The 21,437-nt window shown below is 58.3% G+C and overlaps 1 protein-coding gene across 2 annotated transcripts; it reads left to right on the top strand.

Moving 5' to 3' along the window:
• The first annotated feature begins 278 nt into the window (after positions 1-278).
• On the top strand, positions 279-21,380 carry MAPK8IP1 (mitogen-activated protein kinase 8 interacting protein 1). 2 transcript variants are annotated; one of them, XM_008000530.3, is made up of 12 exons: positions 279-562; positions 13,047-13,152; positions 15,104-15,418; positions 16,924-17,005; positions 17,290-18,102; positions 18,284-18,359; positions 18,907-19,079; positions 19,373-19,482; positions 19,642-19,758; positions 19,895-19,965; positions 20,075-20,173; positions 20,572-21,380. In XM_008000530.3, exons 1-12 carry the CDS (start codon positions 462-464, stop codon positions 20,642-20,644), a joined length of 2,136 nt encoding a protein of 711 aa, XP_007998721.1. In that variant the 5' UTR covers positions 279-461; the 3' UTR covers positions 20,645-21,380. The 2 variants fall into 2 exon arrangements, with proteins under 2 accessions (XP_007998721.1, XP_007998728.1); XM_008000537.3 differs by lacking the exon at positions 279-562 and adding an exon at positions 11,556-11,911.
• The last annotated feature ends 57 nt before the right edge of the window (positions 21,381-21,437 follow it).

Genomic DNA, 21,437 nt, shown 5'->3' with positions numbered 1-21,437 from the left:
CAACCTGGATCTTGGGGTCCAGTGTCCTGCCATTAGTCATCTGATACCCAGGCACTAAGCCCACCCGGAGGGATAAGGCCCACACCGGCCACGGGGTGGAGGAGAGTCGGTGTCGGATTTAGGGCGGGGCTGAGCCAAGCCCAGGGCCGCGGGGGCCGTGGCTTCAGCACCGCGGAGAGCGCCATCTCCGGGGGCGGGGCTGGAGGGTGGGGGCGGGGCCGGGGCGGGGCGCGCGAGACCCCGGCCGGGGCCCGGGGGCGCGCGCGGGGCGCTCTCGCCAGTCCCGCGAGCCGTGCGCGGTGCGGTGCCGCGCCCTGCCAGACACAGGTGCGCCCGCCGCGCCCGCCTAGCCCGACGAGCCCTGCGGCGGAGGCTGCCCCCTCGCCGCGCCTCCGCCTCCTTCGCAGCCGCCGCCTCCTCCGCGCCGCGCTCCGCCCGGATGGCCAGGGCTGTGCCCGAGAATGGCGGAGCGAGAAAGCGGCGGCCTGGGCGGGGGGGCCGCGTCCCCGCCCGCCGCCTCCCCGTTCCTGGGGCTGCACATCGCGTCACCTCCCAATTTCAGGTGAGAGTCCCCAGCCACCGTGCGCCTCGCCCTTCAGCCGGGACTGATTCGCCTGGGCTGCCCTGCCCGCCCCCCACCCCAGAACCTCGGGAACCCGGGAACGAGAGGGCAGAGTGGGAATGGGGTCTCTTCCCGGGACAGAGCCCCACCCCGACCCCCAAGAAGCCCCGCCAGCCTCAAGTCCGGACTGGTAGCCGCTGCATGTTCATGAGGCTATTCCCTCCGCCATTCCTTGTCCTAGGCTGGGAGGTCTGCGCTGGAATTGGAGGAGGGGGCTCGGAGGCCGCCTTCTCCCCGACCTCCGGGCTGCGGCAGGGTCTGGGGTCGGGGTGATCCCGGAGCGGGCAGGCAAGCTGCATCTTAGCCTGTGCCCAGTTCGAAGGTTTCTAAATAGAGCTGGGAACAGCCTGCAGGGGCGGGGGTCGCAGTTTCCTGGGGCAACGACATTGTTGGTGCTGGGAGGAGGATGTCTTGGGCCCCTCCCCGAGCCCTGCCTGCCCAGATGGGCCTACCTGCCAGGCCTGGCATGGCCGGGCCCCTCTGGATTGGGCAGCACCGACCTGGGCAGGTGTGTCTCTCAGGGCAGGCGCTGAAGGCTCAGCCTCAACCTGGGGAATCCTAGGCCTGGCTGTGGGAAGGGAAGTCGGCTCGGGAGTAGCCAGGGCCAGCGAGGGTGTGGAGGGAGATCCCTGCTGGGGTAAATACCCAGAACCCTGACCTGAGCTCCCATTCCACCACCCCTACCCCCCAATCTGGTGTTAGGCCCGTTGCATTTCAGAGAAGTGAAGGGTGAGTGTTGTGTGGAGGAGGAACAGATGTACCTCCCCCATAATTCTGACCCCTAGTTGGTGGGGAGGAAGAGGCCGAAGTCACTGCTCCGGACCTAGAGAGGGAGGCTTAGACATACCTCATTGTTTCCCCAGCTCAAGAACTGGCGCCTTCCCCTCTCCTGGGGCACCACCCGGCCAGGCTCCAGCTGGGCTATTGGCGCCAGCCCCTCCTGGGAGCAAGGGGTCACTGGCTCCCAGGTCCTCAGGTGGGCAGAGACCCCTGGGGATCTCTAATGGCATCATCAAACCCAGAAACCTTCCCCGAGGCCGTGAGCTGAGCCGGGAGGATCAGAGGGAGCCAGATGGAGGAGGCCGGGCCTGAAGGCTCCAGGGCTGCAGCTCTCTGATAATGCCTTAGACTCACAGGCTGAGGTCTGAGACTCCACCTGGCATGGCACATGAGGCCTCCATGCAAATACTGCCTCCTCACCTGGAGGCCTCTGCAGTGGAAGCACATGGGGCTTAGAGGGACCTGGGTTCAAATCCTAGCTCCACTACTTTCTAACTGCATTACCCAGGCAGGTTTTTGTCCTCTCTGGGTGCCATCTGTTAAGTGGGCTCATTAATATTGATTCTTGCCTGGAAAGGAGAAAAAGCACATCAGGTCAGTGTTCAACAAGTGTGTCAACCCCCACACTCGCAGACAACACTACGGCTCGCTGCTGTCCAGAGCATCTTCCCAAGGTCCCTCCCTTAACCCTCATAACTGCCCCAAGAGAGGGTAACGGTCTGCCCATTTTATAGTCGAGGTGATTGAGATTAACAAAGGCAGGGTGGCTCATCTGGGGACTCCAAAATAGTCAGAGGCTAAGGCCACACTGGGACCCAGGTCTGTGCATGTTCAATCCTCTCTACCTCCCGGCCCTGCCTCTGGCCCAGCGGGCGGCTTTTCCTCCTCAACCTGCTTCCCCAGGTGTCATGGATGCTTTAGTGAGAGGAGCTGAGGAAGCAGACACCAGCCAGTGAATGTGTGGCCAGCTCTGCGGCACATGGGACAAGGGTGGCAGTAGGCCACGAGGTTGAGGCGTGGGCCAGCCCTCTGGAACATGGTGGCCTGGCTGCGGAGACAAGGCCAGCGCGTGGGAATAATAAACGTCAGTGTCTCAGGCCCTGCTGGCCTGCCCCACTGCTCCCGAAGCCCCCGCTGCCCTTTCTCCTGGCCCGCCTCTCAGTGTGCTTGGCTGGGCTCCACTTAACCCTGGGTGGGTGGGTAGTGCTTTCTTGTGGCTCTTTGGTGGAGTCATGGATCCAGCTGGCCTGGGTTTGGATCCTGGCTGGCCCTTCTTAGCTGTGTGCCCTGACACTGGGCATTTAAGCCCTCTGAGCCTCTGAGATGCCAGCACTGGCCCCTGCTCAGGATGGTCCTAAGAATCAGATGAGATAACATGTGTTGAGTGTTTTAAGGGCTGAGGAGGGCAGCCTTTAGGCAGGGCTGTGTGTGTGCACACGCACGCAGGTGCCTTGACCCCTGGTGCCACTGTCAGCTCCCAGAAGACACAGGGGTTCTGTACCCAAACTTTGGTATCCCTGTTGCTCAGCACAGGATAGTTACTCAATAACAGTGGTAAGTGCTGACATTTGGAAGGCACTCAGTTCACCCAGGCACCATTCTAAGAGTTTCCTATGTGCAAGAGTATTTCCTCCTCGCAATAACTGTATCAACAGAGCGTTGTTATTATCCACACTTGCATGAAGAAACTGAGGCAGAGGGAGGTTAGGTAAGTGGCAGAGCTTGTAAGTGGCAGGCAGTCTGATGTCAGAGCCACCTCAAAAAGAAAGAGCCCTGGAGTACTGGAGGAGCGTGTGTGGAGGGGTGAGCATGTGAGCCTGACCTGAAAGAGTGGGAGCATTCGTTTGTTGGTAGTTGGCTGAAATAAACACGTGTTGATTTTTGTTCTGATTATAGAAATGCTCCAGCTGGTTGTAGTGGTTGGTCACCTTTGGGTATGGTATGGGGCGAGGGATTTTCGCTTCGTATTTTACGTACTTTTTTTTTTTTTTTTTGAGATGGAGTCTCTCTCTGTCACCCAGGCTGGAGTGCAGTGGCATGATCTTGGCTCACTGCAACCTCTGTATTCCGGGTTCAAGCAATTCTCCTGCCTTAGCCTCCCAAGTAGCTGGGATTACAGGTGCCCGCCACCACACTCGGCTAATTTTTGTATTTTTAGTAGAGATGGAGTTTCACCATGTTGGCCAGGCTGGTCTCGAACTCCTGACCTCAGGTGATCCACCTGCCTCAGCCTCCCAAAGTGCTGGGATTACAGGCGTGAGCCACCGTGCCCAGTGTCATACTTTTACAGGTTGAGTATGCCTTATCTGACATGCTTTGGACCAGAAACGTTTCAGATTTCTAATTTCTTTTGGATTTTGGAATATTTGCATATGCATGAAATAGCTTGGGGGTGGGAACCCGAGTCTAAACGTGAAATTGGTTTTTTCTTATATATCTTACACATATAGCCTGAAGGTAATTTTATATAATAGTTTAAATAATTTTGTGCATGAAACAAAGTTTGGATTGCACCTGTCACGTGGAGTCAGGTGTGGAATTCACCACCTGTGCTGTTGTGTTGGTCGCGAGCATTTAGGGTTTTAGAGCATTTCAGATTTCAGGCTTTTGGATTAGGGCTGTTCACCTGTATTTGACTTCTTATTTTATCATGAGTACAGGTTACTTCTGTGTCTTACAAAATAATAAAAGAAAATTCAAAATTGAAGTGATACATGTTCATTATAAAGAAAACTCTAGAAAAGATAATTTAGAAATTTACACAGTGGAGACACAGGCACTGGGTAGGTGGGACAAAGAGGAGGGACAGAGGGACAGTTCACATGGGAGGAACAGCAGAGACAAAGGGGGTTTCATGGGCAGGAATGGAGCGAGCGGCCTGTCTGTGGTATGTAGAAGGGGAATCTTGGATCAGAGAGAAACCTTAGAGACCAGGTCATCCAACCAGCTCCCTCCCCTTATGAAGAAACAAGAGAGAGCAAGTGCTCCCCCAAGAGCACACAGCAAATTAGTGGTGAAACTGGGACAGAGCGGGGCCATGGCTGCCTGGATGGTTTCCGTCTGCCCCACCACCCTGCCTCAGGGATGAGAGATGAGGCCACCGAGAGGCTTCTTCCTTCATTCACTCAACAAACGTTTGCACTTTGCCTAGGTCACCAGGGAAACACTGCAAAGGCCCAGACGTGGGCCTGGCCGTCATGCTGGTGGTGTTGTAGAAGGACGACAGACAAATGGACAGACGGCTTTACAGATGGGCTGGTGGGTGTGATGATGGCTCAGGTCAAGGGACCCAGGCTCAGCGGGTCAGGACAGGCCCCCCAGAGGCAGGGACATTTCAGCTTAGGCCTGGTAGACGCATAAATGTCACCCAAGGGTGTCACTGGAGTGAAGGGCTGAGACCAGAGTCGTGGGCAGGGTGCCTGGTGCGCAGTCTGGCGGGAGGGTGGAGAGCAGGATGTGCAGGAACTTGTAGGCCATGTGAGGACGCTGACCTCTTCACAGACAGAGGAGCTGGCAGGAGGTTAGGCAGGGAATGACAGGGTCAGACGGATCCTCTAGGACAGGGGCGTCCAATCTTTTGGCTTCCCTGGGCCACACTGGAAGAAGAAGAATTGTCTTGGGCCACATGTAAAAAACACTAACACCAACGATATCTGATGAGCTAAGAAACAAAAACAAAAAATCACAAAAACATCTCATAATGTATCAAGAAAGTTTACGAATTTGTGTTGGGCCGCATTCAGAGCCATCCCGGGGCTCATGCATCCATGGGCCAGGGGTTAGGCAAGCTTGTTCTGGGAGGATCACCTGGCTGCTGGGTAGAGAGTGGCCCGGGGCCTAGCCATCCTGCTGGTAAAAAGGAGGGACAGGTTCATGGTGTGAGGAAGAGTTAGGGGGCAGATTAGCCCACTTGGTGAGGAATAGGGAGCGGAGAGGCAGGAGTCTAGGATGAGGCTGGGGCTCCTTGGTGGGTGGGGTGTCCAGTGGGAGACCAGAGGGGAGGTGGGCAGCGTGCGAAAATCATGTGGGGACCTGCTGAATTTGAGACTGGGGATCATTGGAGGACCCAATTGGAGGATTCATACAGTCAGTTGGTTTTGGGTCTGGAGCTCAGGGGAGAGGATAGGGCTGGGGCCAAAGACCCTGGGAGTCTGAGTGTGGAGGGATGGCCACTGAAGCCTCAGAGAGGACATCACTGCCCAGGGAGACTGAGCAGAGGGCAGGAAGATGGCCGGCCAGTGGCCTATTCAGCCAACCATGTTTTGCTGGAGGTGAGGAGGTGCTCCCGGAGCTGCCTCATGCCCAGGACTGCCCTGGCCTGGCTCCTCATGGACCTTGGATGTGGAGGCAGAGGGTGTTGACTTGCCTCACACAGCCTGGCAGTGGCCAGGGCAGAATTTCAACCCAAGGTCGCTGATGGCAGAGCTTCAAAGTTCGTCTCTGGATTGCTGGAAATGAGCCACAACCCACTTCTAACCCGGGGCCCCCATGGTTCCCACAAATTGGGTCACAGCCACCATCCACACGTAGTTCTTAACCATTCTACGATGCCATCTTTGTTCCCTGGCCCCACTCTTGTATTCATTCCAAAATAGCAGGTGCATCTCAGAGTGCCTTGTCTTGTTCCACCACTGGAGATGCCAGTGGAGAGCTCGTGGCTCCTGCTGTCATGGTGCTTGCAGTGCCTCTTTAATAGGCACTGATTTAGCACCTAGGGTATGCAGGGTCTTGGGCTTTGTGCATAGATAGGAGCGAAGGTAGGGAGTCAGTGCCCAGGTGAGTATGATGGCCCCGCCCTCAGGAAACTCACAGCTCTGGGGAGGGCAGGCAGCCCAGCAGCAGACGGGGAGCCCACGCTAGGCTGGCATGGCCCAGGATGAAAGTCTGTGAAGGACAGCAAAGAAGAAAAAAGCACCCCAGATTCTACCCCATCTCACAACTCAGTGTCCACGTGAGTGTTTCTTCCTGTGTGCGATTCATCCTGGGGAGACCACTGGATCATATATTCTGTCTTTTTGCTCACTTTATTAGTTGCCATTTTGCACCTTAATACGCAGACTTTATAACGTTCATTCCAAAAGACTGCGTCACATTCCGTCCACTGATGGTGACGGTGGAACCAGCCCCTGGTGTTGGCGACGCAGGTGTTTTCAGTTGTTTGCTATGATGAGGAAGGAACATCCTGTGTGTCCCGGTTCTTCTCCAAACAATGTGGGATTGTTTCCTCAAAGCCGTTTCCCAAAAGTCGAATCACTGGATCCCAGAGTTCTTGCAACGTGTCGTCATGAGGATGTTTAAACAGATCAAACACGTTATACCCCAAGTGGGGTTGTCCCTCGGGGCTCATTTCTTTGGTTGGATTCGGTTTTCGTTGGAGATGACCCCCGTCCCCGTATGGAGGTGGTCAGGAAGGGAGTTCCGACCCAAAGAACAAACCCAGCCCAACCCCATGTTCACCCAGAGCCGGCTGGTGCGGGTAGAGACAGGCCCTGAGAGGGATACTGGACCTGGCTCATCCCCACCCCACCATTTCAGCCAGTGCCATCTTCCCGGAGGACCTGACATCCTAGTCCAGACTCCGGTGTAGGTGGGAACACAGGAAGTTGATTTGAAAAGTGGACTGACAGAGATTTCCAAGGCAAAAATCCAGAGAGCCCCGGGACACCTGTGGTTAATTCATTCAACATTTGTTAAGTACCTATTAGGCACCACACATGTTGATCGAAACAGATATGATCCCACCCATATGGATTAACTGACTCCAAGGGGAGGCCACCACAGGTCACATAACCCAAAGGTAAAATTACAGTGATTCGGAACCACAGCCAGGAGGGACTCCGAGAGCCCATAGCAGGGCGGTTTGACTTGGTCCCAGAGGTCAGAGAAGGCTTGCAGAGGAGACCATGCTACTGTTTTGGGAGCTGCGTTACTGGGGGAGGAGATAAAGGCGGGAGGTGGGAGGAATGAGGGGAAATGATGCTGGTTGGAGGGAAAGGAGGCTTTACAGAGCCTTCAGGCCACAGATGAGAATTTGGGGCCCTTCCCCTAAGGACCTGAAGAAGCTATTAAAGGGCTCTGAGCTGGGGAAGAGGGACCAGACCAGATTTGTATTTCAGGGTCAGCTTTGCTGTCATTGCCTGGTGGAGAGTGGCTGGTAGAGGAACCAGAGGGAAATGGGGAACCCACATAGGGTTGAGCAGCCAGTCAACAGGTGTCTTGATAACTCATTGGGAACCAGCTTCATTCTCAGCACTTAGAGGGCTGCAGAGAGGCAGGCTGGACCCCTGGACCACACGGGCCCTCTGTCACAAGAGAAGCCTGTGGGGCATTGTGGCCAGGACCCAAGGTCAATCAGTTGGCATCCTTACCTCACCACAGCACAGCCAGGAATGCAAAGGCCAAAGAATGGCATCCAAACAGCCAATGCCTGGCTCAGATTCGGCCTTGCTCAGCTAAAGCCTCAGCACTTTACCACTTAACCCTTACTTTACATACACTTCTAACTCAGCTTACTACTGAGCTGAAATAGTCCATCAGAAAGGGCAGGACTGCGGTCGGTAGAAATGCAACCCAGCAAGGCAGGGGAAAAAGGCCGGAAACCAACATCAGAACACAAAAGGCATGTTTGTTCAGGGCCATTTAGGAAAACACAGCTCAGGGTGGGGTGAGAGCAGGGGCTGGCATGGCCAGAACAGTGAGGAGCCGGCAGGGCCAAAAGCAAGGACTGAGGCAGCAGGGTAGGAGGAATCAGGTGAATGCAGGAACAGGGGCCTCACGTAGAAAGGTCAGGGCGGTCTCCAGAGACCAAACTCATGGCTCAGAGCCACCAAACGTTAATATGGATGACGTCTGAAGGATCACAGCACCCAGGATAGACAAGCAGGTCTGAAGGGTGGGCAGGGGCTGCTTCTACAGGAGGCTGCTGAAACTTCCAGACCCAGAGGTGAGGGAGGCCGGCCTGTAGAGGGCTGTAGGATTCAGTTTGGAGGCCTGCTGGTGCTAAGGCTGCCATGAGCAGGGTGGATCAGGCAGGACAGGAGGAAACCGCCCCCCACCTTTTTTTTTTTTTTTTTTTTTTTTGAGGCGGAGTCTCGCTCTGTAGCCCAGGCTGGAGTGCAGTGGCCAGATCTTGGCTCACTGCAAGCTCCGCCTCCTGGATTTACGCCATTCTCCTGCCTCAGCCTCCCGAGTAGCTGGGACTACAGGCGCCCGCCACCTCGCCCAGCTAGTTTTTTGTATTTTTTAGTAGAGACGGGGTTTCACTGTGTTAGCCAGGATGGTCTCAATCTCCTGACCTCGTGATCCGCCCGTCTCGGCCTCCCAAAGTGCTGGGATTACAGGCTTGAACCACGGCGCCCGGCTGAAACCGCCCTCTTTTCCCCTTCCTTCTCCCCTCCATCCTTTCCTCCCTCCTCCTTTCCCTCCTTCCTTCCCCACATTGACCTTCCATGAGCCTTCAGGGACCAAGCATCTGTTTAGCCTTCTCTCCATAAAGGAACCCCCCAGGGTTTTGGCTGGGAGGCCAGAATATCTGGTGCCTGGAAAAGAGGAAAGGGCAGAGTCTTGGATGGGAGGTGACTTGCAGTGGGGACTCTTTGACCAATCAGTCCCCCTGGATCCTGGGTAGTGACCTCCTACTCACACAAACTCCATTCTGCTAACCCTCACCAGCCCTCTGAGGTGGGTGGGCAGGGATTGGTGGCTTCATCCTGTAGGTGGGGAACTGAGGCATAAGGCACCTTATGTCTAAGCCTTAGTGTTCCTCATCTGTAAAATGGGAAAAATGGAACGAACCCTCTCCCAAGGTTGTTGCAATGAGGATTAAGAGAGATGCATGGCATAAATGTTGGGGCCAGGATGGGGCAGCTTCAACGTGAAAGAGTCAGGATTTATTTCAGGCCTCCCGCTTCCAAGCCTGATACGGTGATCATTCTTCCATCCTGCCTTACTTATGAGAGGCACCCAAAAAGTTAGACAAATCATCCCCCTTAACCCACCCCAGTAGAGCCAGGGATCAGCCATGGGTTCTCTGACCCCCAGCCCAGTATTCTTTCCAGCATTGCCCAGTTAAAGCCCAGTGCCCTCAGCTATACCAGAAGATGCTGCTGTCCTTGCCTCACCCAGACCTATTGTCCAAGGAAGTGGGAATATCAGGTGATGTTGAAGGTGTGGAAATGAACTGAGAAGCCTCTAACCCAGGTCTAAGCCAGACCCCGAAGGCCCTGCTCCAGCCTGCAGTTCGAGAGGAGCAGGTGGAGGCGGAGGCTGTCCTTTGACAGACATCTAGCAGGCTCATGCTGAGCACCCAGTGTGTGCAGGATGAACTCGCCAGCTCTGCCCTCAGGAGCAAGGGGAGGAAGGGGTCTTGATCACCTGCTGGGTACAGTATAGGGTCATCAGTCAGGGTGCTGTGTACAGGCCCCATCCACCTTTGGAGCAACCAGGGTTGGGGAAGTGGGTGTTTCTGAGGGAGGGCTGGCCCTGTCTGCTGCACACACTACTATACATCCAGGCAGATGGTGACATCAGCCGCATGCAAGGGCTGGGAGGGCTTCCTGGAGGAATGGGCTTAACTGAGCACTCCTCCAGCAAGCATGCTTTGAGAGTCTGCCATGTGCTCCATCTGAGCACTGGTTTTGACACAGGGCCCACTCGGACTACGCATGGAGCCGGAGGCCTGGTCTGCAGGCACAGGAGCTTGCTGCTAGCGGAGAGCCTTGAGGGTTCCAAGTGGGGCAGGAGGGATGATGGCATTTCTGGCAGTTTTGTCTGATAGTGGCAGGTGGAGTGGGATGGTGCAGGCATGGGGAGACTGAGGCAGACAGGCCAGTGGGGACATCTGGGAGGGCAGAGGCAGGGGCTGGACTAGGGCTTGGCAGTGAGGAAGAGGAACCATGTGTGAGGAGACACAGATATGTGCAGGGGGCCCGGGGCGCCTTGGCTCATGCCTGCAATCCCAGCACTTTAGGAAGCCAAGGCAGGCGGATCACCTGAGGTCAGGAGTTCAAGACCAGCCTGGCCAACATGGTGAAACCCCGTCTCTACTAAAAATATAAAAATTAGCTGAGCGTGGTGGTGCACACCTGTAATATCAGCTACTTGGGAGGCTGAGGCAGGAGAATCACTTGAACCCAGGTGGCGGAGGTTGTAGTGAGCCGAGATCATGTCATTGCTCTCCAGCCTGGGTGACAGAGTGAAACTCTGTCTCAAAAAAAAAAAAAAAAAAGTGCAGAGGTCACTGACAGAGCAAGGGCATTTGAGGGCACCTCTGGGTCAGCAGTCCTCAGCTCTCCCATGCCATCTGAGTCCCAGGGCCTCCCCTTTGCACCACTGGCCTTCTCGGTGACCATCCGGGCAGCCAGTGTGAATTGAACACTTACTTGGTGCCGGCCACTGGGTTACTGTCCCTGAGCTAGAGATGCCACCTGTCCTGGACAGATGCAGGAGGGCTGCTCTGGCTTCTGGGCCAGGCCCTCCTCCCCAGTTCCACCCCAGCTGGCCGGCCACACCCTCCCCATGGCCCGGGGCACCACCACCCTTGGGCTGTCAGTCAGAAGTGACCCTACAGGGCACCTTGTCCATCCAGCCCCCATCCTCCACCCCTCTGTGCAGTGCCCTCCAGGGGCCTCCAGGTTCTGTTTATGTCACTCCAAAGGGACAGGAAGCTCGTTACCACCCAGCAGCCCTTCCAGCTCTGCTCTAAGGGCCCAAACACTGGCCTGCCCTTAGCTGTGGCTCTGGCACCTCCTGCATCCATAGGCCCTGCCTTCCTGGGTCCCGAAGGCTTTGAGCCCTGGCTGCAGGAGGAGGCAGCCCAGATCAAATCCAGTTTGGGTGCAGCCTGGGCCCACAGAAGCCTCCCAGATGAAGTCGGAGGGCTGAGCCTATGGCAGTGCAAACGAAGTGTTCATTCTTGAGGTGTTTGGGAAGCGCCCCCTCATCTCCCACCTGGCACCCTGACTGGGGCACTGGCCCTTTAAAGCCAATCAAGGGCTGGCTTTTGGGGGGAAACATCCTAGATTTCTGCCATCTACTTACAAGCCTGGGCCAGGGAGGGGGGCCACCTCAGTCCCCAACAGGGGCATTGGAAGGGCAGGTGGAGCCAGTGGCATTGATTGAAGTAACCTGATCCCGTGAGGGAGGCGGCCACAGCGGCAGCAGCGCAAGGGCCAGCTGGGAGGAAGCTGCCTGCAGCTGAAGGCTGCGTTGGGAAGAGCTGGGGCTGGGACCCGGGTCGGCAGCTGCAGCCTCCTCTCCCGGCCTATCTATTTTTAATGAGCTCCCCAGGCTTCTGCAGCGGGCAGGACGCAGAAAGACAGGCCCAGGCGGTGGAGGCCAGAGGCCCCCAGCCCTGCCTTGAGACCTGGCCCCCGCACCCTTCCGGGCATGAGAGGGCAGCCCTGGGGCCCCACAGCCCCCCTGCCGGGCAGGGCTCTCCATGCAGCTGGTGCTGAAGATGGATTCGAGCCCAGACAATGACAGCTGGTTGGAGGATCAATGGGAGCGCTGGTAGGGGATACCGGGGCTGGCGGGGGTGGAGACCAAGCTGGGGTGAGCTCCATCAAGCTCAGGGTCTCTATTTGGTCTGACTGAGGCGAGCGGCAGGGAGTCTGGGCCTCCTAGGTTCCCCTGGGGGCTAAGCCACCATCTCTCCTGGGTGACCTTGGACTCGTGGGTTTCCCTTGCTCTGTGCCTCAATTTCTTGGACTTATCTGGGAAAAGCCTCATACATTCTTCCCAACTTCCCAAATGTTCTACCCTCTAGCAAGCCAGGCAGAGTGCCCAGGACTAGGGGTGAGCAAGAGACAGGCTGCCTTGCAGTGGCTGGCCCAGCTCTGCATTCTGAGGTGGGACTCAGGGCTGGCCTAGGGAGAGGGGGGTTCTGGTGGAGCTGGTTAGTGTCCTAGTGCCCTGTCTCCTGAGTTTATAACTCCTGAGTTTATAACACCTCTGATTCCACCTGGGGCTTTTCCTGACCCCATGTGTGCAGCCTCCTGTTCAGGGTCCTTACAATGGAAAAGGAGAAGATTTTGTGGTTGAAGAGATGAGACCACCAAGTGCACAGCATGAGGCTATAGTCCTTTCTGGAATAGGCTGAAACTATCCACACCAGATTTTCCTTCGCTTGTTCCCTGGGCTCAAGGGGCATGAGTCTTCCTAAGCTGGGGCATGGGGCCCTCCTCTGAGGCTGCTGCCAGTGCCTCGGGTCTTGCTACTGCAGAGATTGCACTGGGAGCTCTCCTACTCAAGGCTTGCTGCTCTTCTCAACTCCATGGATTCTCCCTGGTGAACTGGCCTTGGCACCATGGAGGGCATTGACCCTGGGAGAAGGCTCTGACCAGTTAGGCCTTCTAAGCACTGCCTGCTGGTTGGCAACAGAATGACAACTCCCAGGGAGGAGCTGGAGTAACCCAGAGCCTCCTCTTCCGCTGCCACCCTAGGAGGATTGCCTTTTGGCCCGAGCCCCATGCTCTGTCCCTGCCTGCTGACTACCCCCTGCATTGACACAGATGGACCCCAAATCCTGTCCTCTGGGGGCTGTGTTCAGCCTTCAAGAGGCTGCCCCCTGAAAGAGGTAACAGGGAGATGTGAGCGGGCATAGCAGTGCCCCTGAGTTGTAACTTTGGCTTCCTGTCCCCACCAGGCTCACCCACGACATCAGCCTGGAGGAGTTTGAGGATGAAGACCTCTCGGAGATCACTGATGAGTGTGGCATCAGCTTGCAGTGCAAAGACACCCTGTCCTTACGGGTAAGGGTGAGCTCCCAGGAGCTCCTGAGTGGGGTGGCAGGAAGACGAAGGACAGGAGTAAGGGCATCCCTATATCGATAAAGGGGTTTCAGGTCTGTGCTGGCACCCTCATGAAATGAAATGATGTGCAAGAAACATAGGTATACTGCTTGGCATGTCTTGGGTGTACAATCAGAATTTTATTTATTATTATTATTATTATTACTGCTGACAGGGACTAAGGCAGGAAGTAGCTCCTTCAGCTGCCCACAAGATGAGAGAGGTAGGAAGTCTTGAGACCTAGGGCATTAACAATTAGGACCAGACTTAGGGGAGACTCAGGGCTACCCTAAATCCTTTTGGGAGCAGCTCTGGAAAGGGCCTGAGGCAGACGGGGTGGAGTCTGGTAGAATCTGCAGTGCTTTGGGGCAGGAAGAAACAGCCAAGGCACTCCTGGAATAACTCCTGTGGCTGCTGGCTGCTATACACCAGACAGATGGCACTGCATGGCCTCCCAGACCATCTCTGGCCCCTAGTCCTAAAGGCCCCCACTGAGGAGTTTGCCCAGCATTGCTGCTGGTTTGGGGCCCTTGGCTTTGTCCTAGGGAAGATGACTCTCTCCTGTCCCTAAAGATCTGAATGCTTCCAGGAGGTCCCCAGCACCTGGGGAGCTGCGGTCAGATGGGGATCCCAACTATGTCTTTTCAGAGCAGGAAGAAGGGGCTGGCTAGCCAGGAAATGGAGGACAGAGCACAGGGGTTGGTTTTAGAGCCCAGAGCTCCTCTGAGCCCCCAAGAGGGGCAGGTAGCCAGATATGGTGTCAGGAGAGTGGTTACCATAGGAGCATGCATTATGCCTTGGGGAGGGGGTGCCTGTCTCTGTGTTGACCTCCTGCTACCCCCAGAGACTCAGTAAGCTCTGCCAGGCAAGAGGAAACCAAGGGGTGTGGATAACCCCCTAGTCCCCAGTACCCCAACCTTCCACTCTCCGGCCAGGCCAGGAAGAGGCAGAGGCCTCTAGATTTGGGGAATGGTCTCAGGGCCCTTACTTAGCTTCTCAAAGGTCAGGCACCTGTTCTGGACTCTCACCCTACCCTCTCCCCCAGCTGCACTAGCAGAGCCTTGGAGAGGGTTGCCCCCCAGCTAGGCAGGGCCCCCCAGGCACTACTGGCCAGAGGTGTGCCCCTGAGGGGCCTCAGACAAGCTCCAGCGGGCTTCACACACGTTCCAGTGAGTACTCAGCTCTCTTGGAGGTTGGGAGGCAGTAGTGTTGTCCCCACTCAACTGATGAGGGGCCTGAAGGGTCAGGGGATCTGTCCAAGGTGCCAGGGAGTTGGCGGCAGAACTGGAGCTAGGATGGGGCTCTGCATCTTCAAGGCAGACTCGTGGAGGGCCGATCTCGGGCTGGAGGGGCCTGGACTGGCTGGCTTAGGACGGGGCTTCCACTGCCTTGGTTCGGGGGCCCCGCCTGCCCCTCCCCCTCGGCGTCCCCTTCCCATCCCTTTCAGGTCTCTGCCGTTCCTTGCCTGGCTGAGCCTCAGTTTTTCCCGTTTTCCTCAAGTCCCCTTCAAATACTATTTCCCCCGCCCCCATCCCTTGCCGCCCCCCCTCCCCCGAACTCCTTGGCGACCACTGAGTCCCCATAGCAACAGCGGTGACTTCACTCTGGGCTCGGCTTACAACCCCAGTGAAGTCACCGGCCGTTGCCAGGGGAACGGGAGGGCGCAAGGAGTCCGGGGTGGGGACTGTGCGGAGGTGCAGGCAGTCAGAGGCACGGCTGGAGCGGGGAGGCGGCGGCCTCGCGCTTCCTAGCGGCCGGCGGGCGAGAGCGCCCCAGTCTCCAGCGGCCTTTGCTCCGCTCCCCTCGTGCCCCCTTCGCGCAGCAGAATGGACTCGCCCGGGAGCGGGGCGGTGCAAGCGGCCTCGGCCCCGCCCCGGCCCCGCCCCCTGACGCCCCTCCGTGCGCCACGCAGCCCCCGCGCGCCGGGCTGCTCTCTGCGGGCGGCGGCGGCGCGGGGAGCCGGTTGCAGGCCGAGATGCTGCAGATGGACCTGATCGACGCGGCGGGGGACACTCCCGGGGCCGAGGACGACGAGGAGGACGACGACGAGGAGCGCGCGGCCCGGCGGTCGGGAGCGGGGCCGCCCAAGGCCGAGTCCGGCCAGGAGCCGGCGTCCCGCGGCCAGGGCCAGAGCCAAGGCCAGGGCCAGGGACCGGGCAGCGGGGACACGTACCGGCCCAAGCGGCCCACCACGCTCAACCTCTTCCCGCAGGTGCCGCGGTCTCAGGTGAGGTGCCAACGCGGGGGGCGGCGCCCTGGGCCGCCGCGGAGATGTGAGGGGGAGCGCAGAGGGGCTGCAGCGGAAGGGGACACCCACGGGTCCAGTGTCTGGGGACAGCGCCTGCATAGAGGCCGCAGTGACTTGCTCCCGGGGGTGGGATCCAAGCAGCGGGCAGAACCATCCTTAGGAAGAGGGCTGAGTCCAGCTGGCCGGGCTTGGAGCCTTGAGGTGGGATTGAAGGAGGAAAGGATTGGGGTTTGTAGAGGAGTAGGGAATTAAGAGAATGAGGCTCTGAGGGGTTCGAAGGGTTTGGAGCGTGGGACCGCAGGCTGTGGCAGGGTTTCTCCTTTAGGGTATGGGGTTCCTGGTGAAAGCGGGGTAGGAGCAGGGCCTGGAGAAAAGAGCATCCCAAGTGGTCATCGTCCGGGAGGCCATGGGAGATTGTGGCGAGGTGGGGATGGGGAGCTCAGGGGCCACAGGCAGTTTGAGATCTGGGCAGCTGGGGATTCCCAGAAGGCAGGGGAGAGGAATGGGGGATGGAGCTGCTTGGCTAAGTTGGGGGCCTAGGGCCCCTGGGAGGGTGGCTGGATGCCAAGGAGAGTTGAATAGGGTTGGGGGAGCCGGCTGTGGCCCTTTGTCTTCCAGGCTCATCAGGAGCCGTGCAGGGAAGGAGCTCCTGGGAGGTGGGGCTGCTGGGGCTGCAGGGAAAGGCTTGGTCCCTTTCCCAGGATCCTGTGAATGGCTTTTGGCAGCCTGGCTCAGGAACGTGAGGGCTTGGGAGAGAGCTCCCAGGGGAGGGAGCCCTGTGTGGGCATTGTGGGGAGGGGTCCCGGGGCTGAGAATGTAGAATGGGCAGCCCGGGATGCCCAGGAAGGAGGGCTGCTGACAACTGCATCTGTCAGTCCTCAGTCACGTGCCACTGTGGTGGGGGGTGCAGGAAAACTCTGTTATGGATTTGTCACTGGGATGATTCATCCCTGTCCCCCAGGCCAGCTGCTGGGGAGACCCTTCCTTGTGCTTTTTCCAGGCTCTACCAGAAGGTTCCCACCCCTTCTAGGCCATAACTTCCCAAGCTCCAGAGCAGAGAATCACCTGTCTCTGACTTGGGCTGGATTTGAGCATTTTCCAAGTAACCCTCAGTGTCTGGGACTGGGTATCTGACTGTGTCTCCAGAGAGCTCCTGCTTCTCTTCTCCCCCACCTCCTACCCCTCTTGCCACCACACACATTGACCATCACCACCTTTGTTAAGGGTGATAAGAGCATCTCCCTGAGGGTTGACCAGCTTCCCTGAGCAAGGCAGAGGGCCATCCGGAGCCAGCAAGCCTGGCTGTGATGTGCCACCCTTCCTGCGTGCTCCAGAGGAGAGTTGGGAGTGAGGCCTTTGACAGTGGAGGCGGGGTGAACACAGCAAACGGCCCTAGGGATGGCCTGAGGGGGCAGGGCCGGGGCCTCCCTGTGCCGGGCACTGTTGACCACTTCCATCACAAGAGCCTTTTGTTCCTCGCACAGGACACACTGAATAATAATTCTCTGGGCAAAAAGCACAGTTGGCAGGATCGGGTGTCTCGATCATCCTCACCCCTGAAGACAGGTAAGTCAGGGCCCTTTTCCTTACCTGGACCTCCGCCTGCCCTGACTCAGTCCCCACTGCAGAGAGCAAACCCTGCAGTCTCCAAAGGGCTGAGTAGAGGTAAACAGCCCACCCACATCCCTGCACAAGCCTGTCCGGGGGCTGAGATCAGTGGTAGCATGAGTGAGTTGACTGGCCCCAGAGAGGCTTTGCCTTGGTTTCTGTGTCACCAAGCTGAGAGTGGCGGGTGCAGCAGCTGGGAGTTGGGAGAGAGCCCCTGCCTTCATGACCTGCCTGCTCTCCAGGGGAGCAGACGCCGCCACATGAACACATCTGCCTGAGCGATGAGCTGCCCCCCCAGAGCAGCCCCGCCCCCACCACAGACCGGGGCACCTCCACCGACAGCCCTTGCCGCCGCAGCACAGCCACCCAGATGGCACCTCCGGGGGGTCCCCCTGCTGCCCCGCCTGGGGGTCGGGGCCACTCGCATCGAGACCGAATCCACTACCAGGCCGATGTGCGACTAGAGGCCACTGAGGAGATCTACCTGACCCCAGTGCAGAGGCCCCCAGACCCTGCAGAGCCCACCTCCGCCTTCCTGCCGCCCACTGAGAGCCGGATGTCGGTCAGCTCCGATCCAGACCCTGCTGCCTACCCCTCCACGGCAGGGCGGCCACACCCCTCCATCAGTGAAGAGGAGGAGGGCTTCGACTGCCTGTCGTCCCCAGAGCGGGCTGAGCCCCCAGGCGGAGGGTGGCGGGGGAGCCTGGGGGAGCCGCCGCCACCTCCACGGGCCTCTCTGAGCTCGGACACCAGCGCCCTGTCCTATGACTCGGTCAAGTACACGCTGGTGGTGGATGAGCACGCACAGCTGGAGCTGGTGAGCCTGCGGCCGTGCTTCGGAGACTACAGTGACGAGAGTGACTCGGCCACCGTCTACGACAACTGTGCCTCTGTCTCCTCGCCCTATGAGTCGGCCATCGGAGAGGAATATGAGGAGGCCCCCCGGCCCCAGCCCCCTGCCTGCCTCTCCGAGGATTCCACGCCTGACGAACCCGACGTCCATTTCTCCAAGAAGTTCCTGAACGTCTTCATGAGTGGCCGCTCCCGCTCCTCCAGTGAGTCAGCAAGGGGAAGCAGTTGGGGGGTGGGGGTTCCCTAGCGGGACAGAGCCAAAATGCGAAGTGTTCTGGGAGGCGACCCCAGGCCCCATCTGGTTAGGACTGAGGCTTCTACCTGCTCCGCTAAACCTGGATCAGAGTTGCGACCTCCCATCCAGCCACACCCCCTCACCTGCAGGTGCCGAATCCTTCGGGCTGTTCTCCTGCGTCATCAATGGGGAGGAGCAGGAGCAGACCCACCGGGCCATATTCAGGTGAGAGCCATGGGCTGGCTGGGCCTGGCCACGCAGCAGTTTGGGCCACACACTACCCTCCATTTGTCACCCCTACATGGCCTCAGCCTAACCCCTGCCATCAGCATTCGTTGATCCACTCAGCCCTGGGAGGACAGTGTCCACTCTCTAGGGACTCAGAGTATGGTGACAAAGAGGATGGCTACGGTGAGGGATCCCAGGACTGCGCACCTAGTCTGGTCGGGGGCAGGGCACCCAGGAGGGTGACCAAGAGGACGCCTGCCCACACCCCACCTGATCCTTCTCTAGACAAAAGCCTGCGCTTCCCACAGCCTCTCCATTTTAGAGGGTCCCTGCCCGCACCCTTCCTTGGCCTGTGTTTCCTCAATGGCAGATGCATGTGTGCTTGAGCTTGCTCTCCCCTGGGGTTAGCACTGCCACAGGCACACAGGATGCTTTTGCAAATGTTTACTGAAATCACGATGCTGCTGTGGTTCCCAGACCCCAGAGCAGGTCTGGCCGGACAGGCCCTGGTGCCGAATTTCTCACCTGTCCTTGCTGGGGACAGGTTTGTGCCTCGACACGAAGACGAACTTGAGCTGGAAGTGGATGACCCTCTGCTAGTGGAGCTCCAGGCTGAAGACTACTGGTACGAGGCCTACAACATGCGCACCGGTGCCCGGGGCGTCTTTCCTGCCTATTACGCCATCGAGGTCACCAAGGAGCCCGAGCACATGGCAGGTAGCGTTCCCTGCCTGGCCTGTGCCCCCAGCCACCACATCTGTCTGCCCTGACTTGCTGCTGGGAGAACGTGTACTCCAGATCTTAGCCAGACAGGTGGGGGGCTGAGTGGAGGTGATTTTAGGGCCTTTTCACGATCGAGCAAAGTGAGGCCCGGCCAAGTTGGGCAGCCAGGGATTGTGGCAGCCTGTGTGGGCTCTGCCATTCCCTGTGCCTCACCCGCCCTCCTTCGCTTGACTGCTCAGCTCCCTCCTGCTGTTTCTGCCCCTCCTCAATTCACACTTGCTTTCCAGCCCTGGCCAAAAACAGTGACTGGGTGGACCAGTTCCGGGTGAAGTTCCTGGGCTCAGTCCAGGTTCCCTATCACAAGGGCAATGACGTCCTGTGTGCCGCTATGCAAAAGGTACCTGAGCCCTCTCCCTTCTCCTCCCTTGGATGCTCCCTGGGGCGGAGGAACACAGGTGTCTAGAGGCAGTAAAGGCCTCAGGGCTCAGGCCCTGGGACAGGAGGGATCAGCAGAGGAATAGACAGCAGCTGACGTGGCTCCGTGTGTCACCTATAGATTGCCACCACCCGCCGGCTCACCGTGCACTTTAACCCACCCTCCAGCTGCGTCCTGGAGATCAGCGTGCGGGGCGTGAAGATAGGCGTCAAGGCCGATGACTCCCAGGAGGCCAAGGTGACTTCTCCCAACCCAGGCCCTTCCTTCCATGGCCCCCAGCTTTCCCCCAAGACTTGGAGTGAAGAGGCCGTTTCCTCTCACCCTCATTGCAGGTCAGGTGACCGCCCTCTTGCTTCTTTTCTCCCTCCTGTAGGGGAATAAATGTAGCCACTTTTTCCAGTTAAAAAACATCTCTTTCTGTGGATATCATCCAAAGAACAACAAGTAAGTGGGGGTGGGATGGCAGTGGAGGAGGCACAGGTGGTCTGCAGCCTTCACGTGGTTGGGTGTGGGCCGAGCCCCTGTCCCAGCACAGACTGACCTGTCCCTGCAGGTACTTTGGGTTCATCACCAAGCACCCCGCCGACCACCGGTTTGCCTGCCATGTCTTTGTGTCTGAAGACTCCACCAAAGCCCTGGCAGAGTCTGTGGGGTACGTGTGCATCCTGCTGAGCACCCAGCCCGAGGGAGCACACCTCATCCCAGGCCCTAGGGCTGCTTCCTGGCGCTCAGCTTTGCCCCTTGGTTTCCCCCGCAGCTCTGGAGAACCATCTCCAGACCCCAGTGCAGTGGCCTGGAGGGAGGGTGGCAGGGCAGGGCGAGCCCGAGGAGTGGTTTCCAGGCTTGGTAGCTGCTGAGCCACGTCTTCAGCTGACATCTTACTGGGAAATGCAATGGCAATTCTGTAGAGAACAGAGCCAAGTGGCCCCGGCCAGAGGAACCAGAGCCGCATTCAGGCCCCAAGGCTCCGGTGGGAAAACCCTGGGTCGGGATCCCATTCCTCCCTTGCCAGTGGCGGTCTGAGCCATCTGTGTGTCCCCTGGCTTCTAGGAGAGCATTCCAGCAGTTCTACAAGCAGTTTGTGGAGTACACCTGCCCCACAGAAGATATCTACCTGGAGTAGCCGCGCAGCCCCGCCCTCTGCGTCCCCCGGCCCTCAGGCCAGTGCCAGGACAGCTGGCTGCTGACAGGATGTGGCACTGCTTGAGGAGGGGCACCTGCTACCACCAGGGGATGAGGAAGTGGGGGCTCCTGGCCCAGGGTAGGGGAGGGTGGGGCAATGGGGAGAGGCAAATGCGGTTTATTGTAATATATGGGATTAGATTCATCTATGGAGGGCAGAGTGGGCTGCCTGGGGATTGGGAGGGGCAGGGCTTGGGGGGCAGGCCTCTGGCAGAGAAGGATGTCCGTTCCAGGAGCACACGGCCCTGCCCCATCCTGGGCCTTACCTCCCCTGCCAGGGCTCGGGCGCTCTGGCTCCTGCCTTGATGAAGCCCGTGTCCTGCCTTGATGAAGCCTGTGCCACCTGCAAGTGCCCACCCTGCCCCTGCCCCAACCCCCACCGAAGAGCCATGAGCTCAGGCTGAGCCCAGCCACCTCCCAAGGACTTTCCAGTGAGGAAATGGCAACACGTGGAGGTGAAGACCCCATTCTCAGCTCCGTCATTTGCGGGACTTTGGGTGGCTCCTGCCACTGACCTCACCGGCATGCTGGCCTGTGGCAGGCCTAGGACCTCAGTGGGGAGGAGGAGCTGCCGCAAGGCCCTGTCCCAGCCGGAGGGAGGCTTCCTGACTGACACAGGCCAGCCCCATCTTGGTCCTGTCACCCTGGCCTCAACTATTAAAGTGCCATTTCCTGTCTGGACTGCAGTGGATGTATCTGTATGGACCCCTCCTGTCCCCATCTCACTCCCAGCC

This window comes from Chlorocebus sabaeus, chromosome 1 (genome assembly GCF_047675955.1).
Source record: "Chlorocebus sabaeus isolate Y175 chromosome 1, mChlSab1.0.hap1, whole genome shotgun sequence".
NCBI classification, from domain to species: domain Eukaryota; kingdom Metazoa; phylum Chordata; class Mammalia; order Primates; family Cercopithecidae; genus Chlorocebus; species Chlorocebus sabaeus.
The sequence above is the reverse complement of the archived record's forward strand: the minus strand, read 5'-3'. Positions and strand labels throughout refer to the sequence as shown.

What these genes read in the sequence shown, in the direction of transcription:
- MAPK8IP1 (XM_008000530.3), top strand. Translation starts at nt 462, where the DNA reads ATGGCGGAGCGAGAAAGCGGCGGCCTGGGCGGGGGGGCCGCGTCCCCG. An exon ending in AAGACACCCTGTCCTTACGG is followed by an intron (nt 13,153 to 15,103) that starts GTAAGGGTGAGC and finishes TGCGCCACGCAG; the next exon opens with CCCCCGCGCGCCGGGCTGCT. An exon ending in CGCAGGTGCCGCGGTCTCAG is followed by an intron (nt 15,419 to 16,923) that starts GTGAGGTGCCAA and finishes TTCCTCGCACAG; the next exon opens with GACACACTGAATAATAATTC.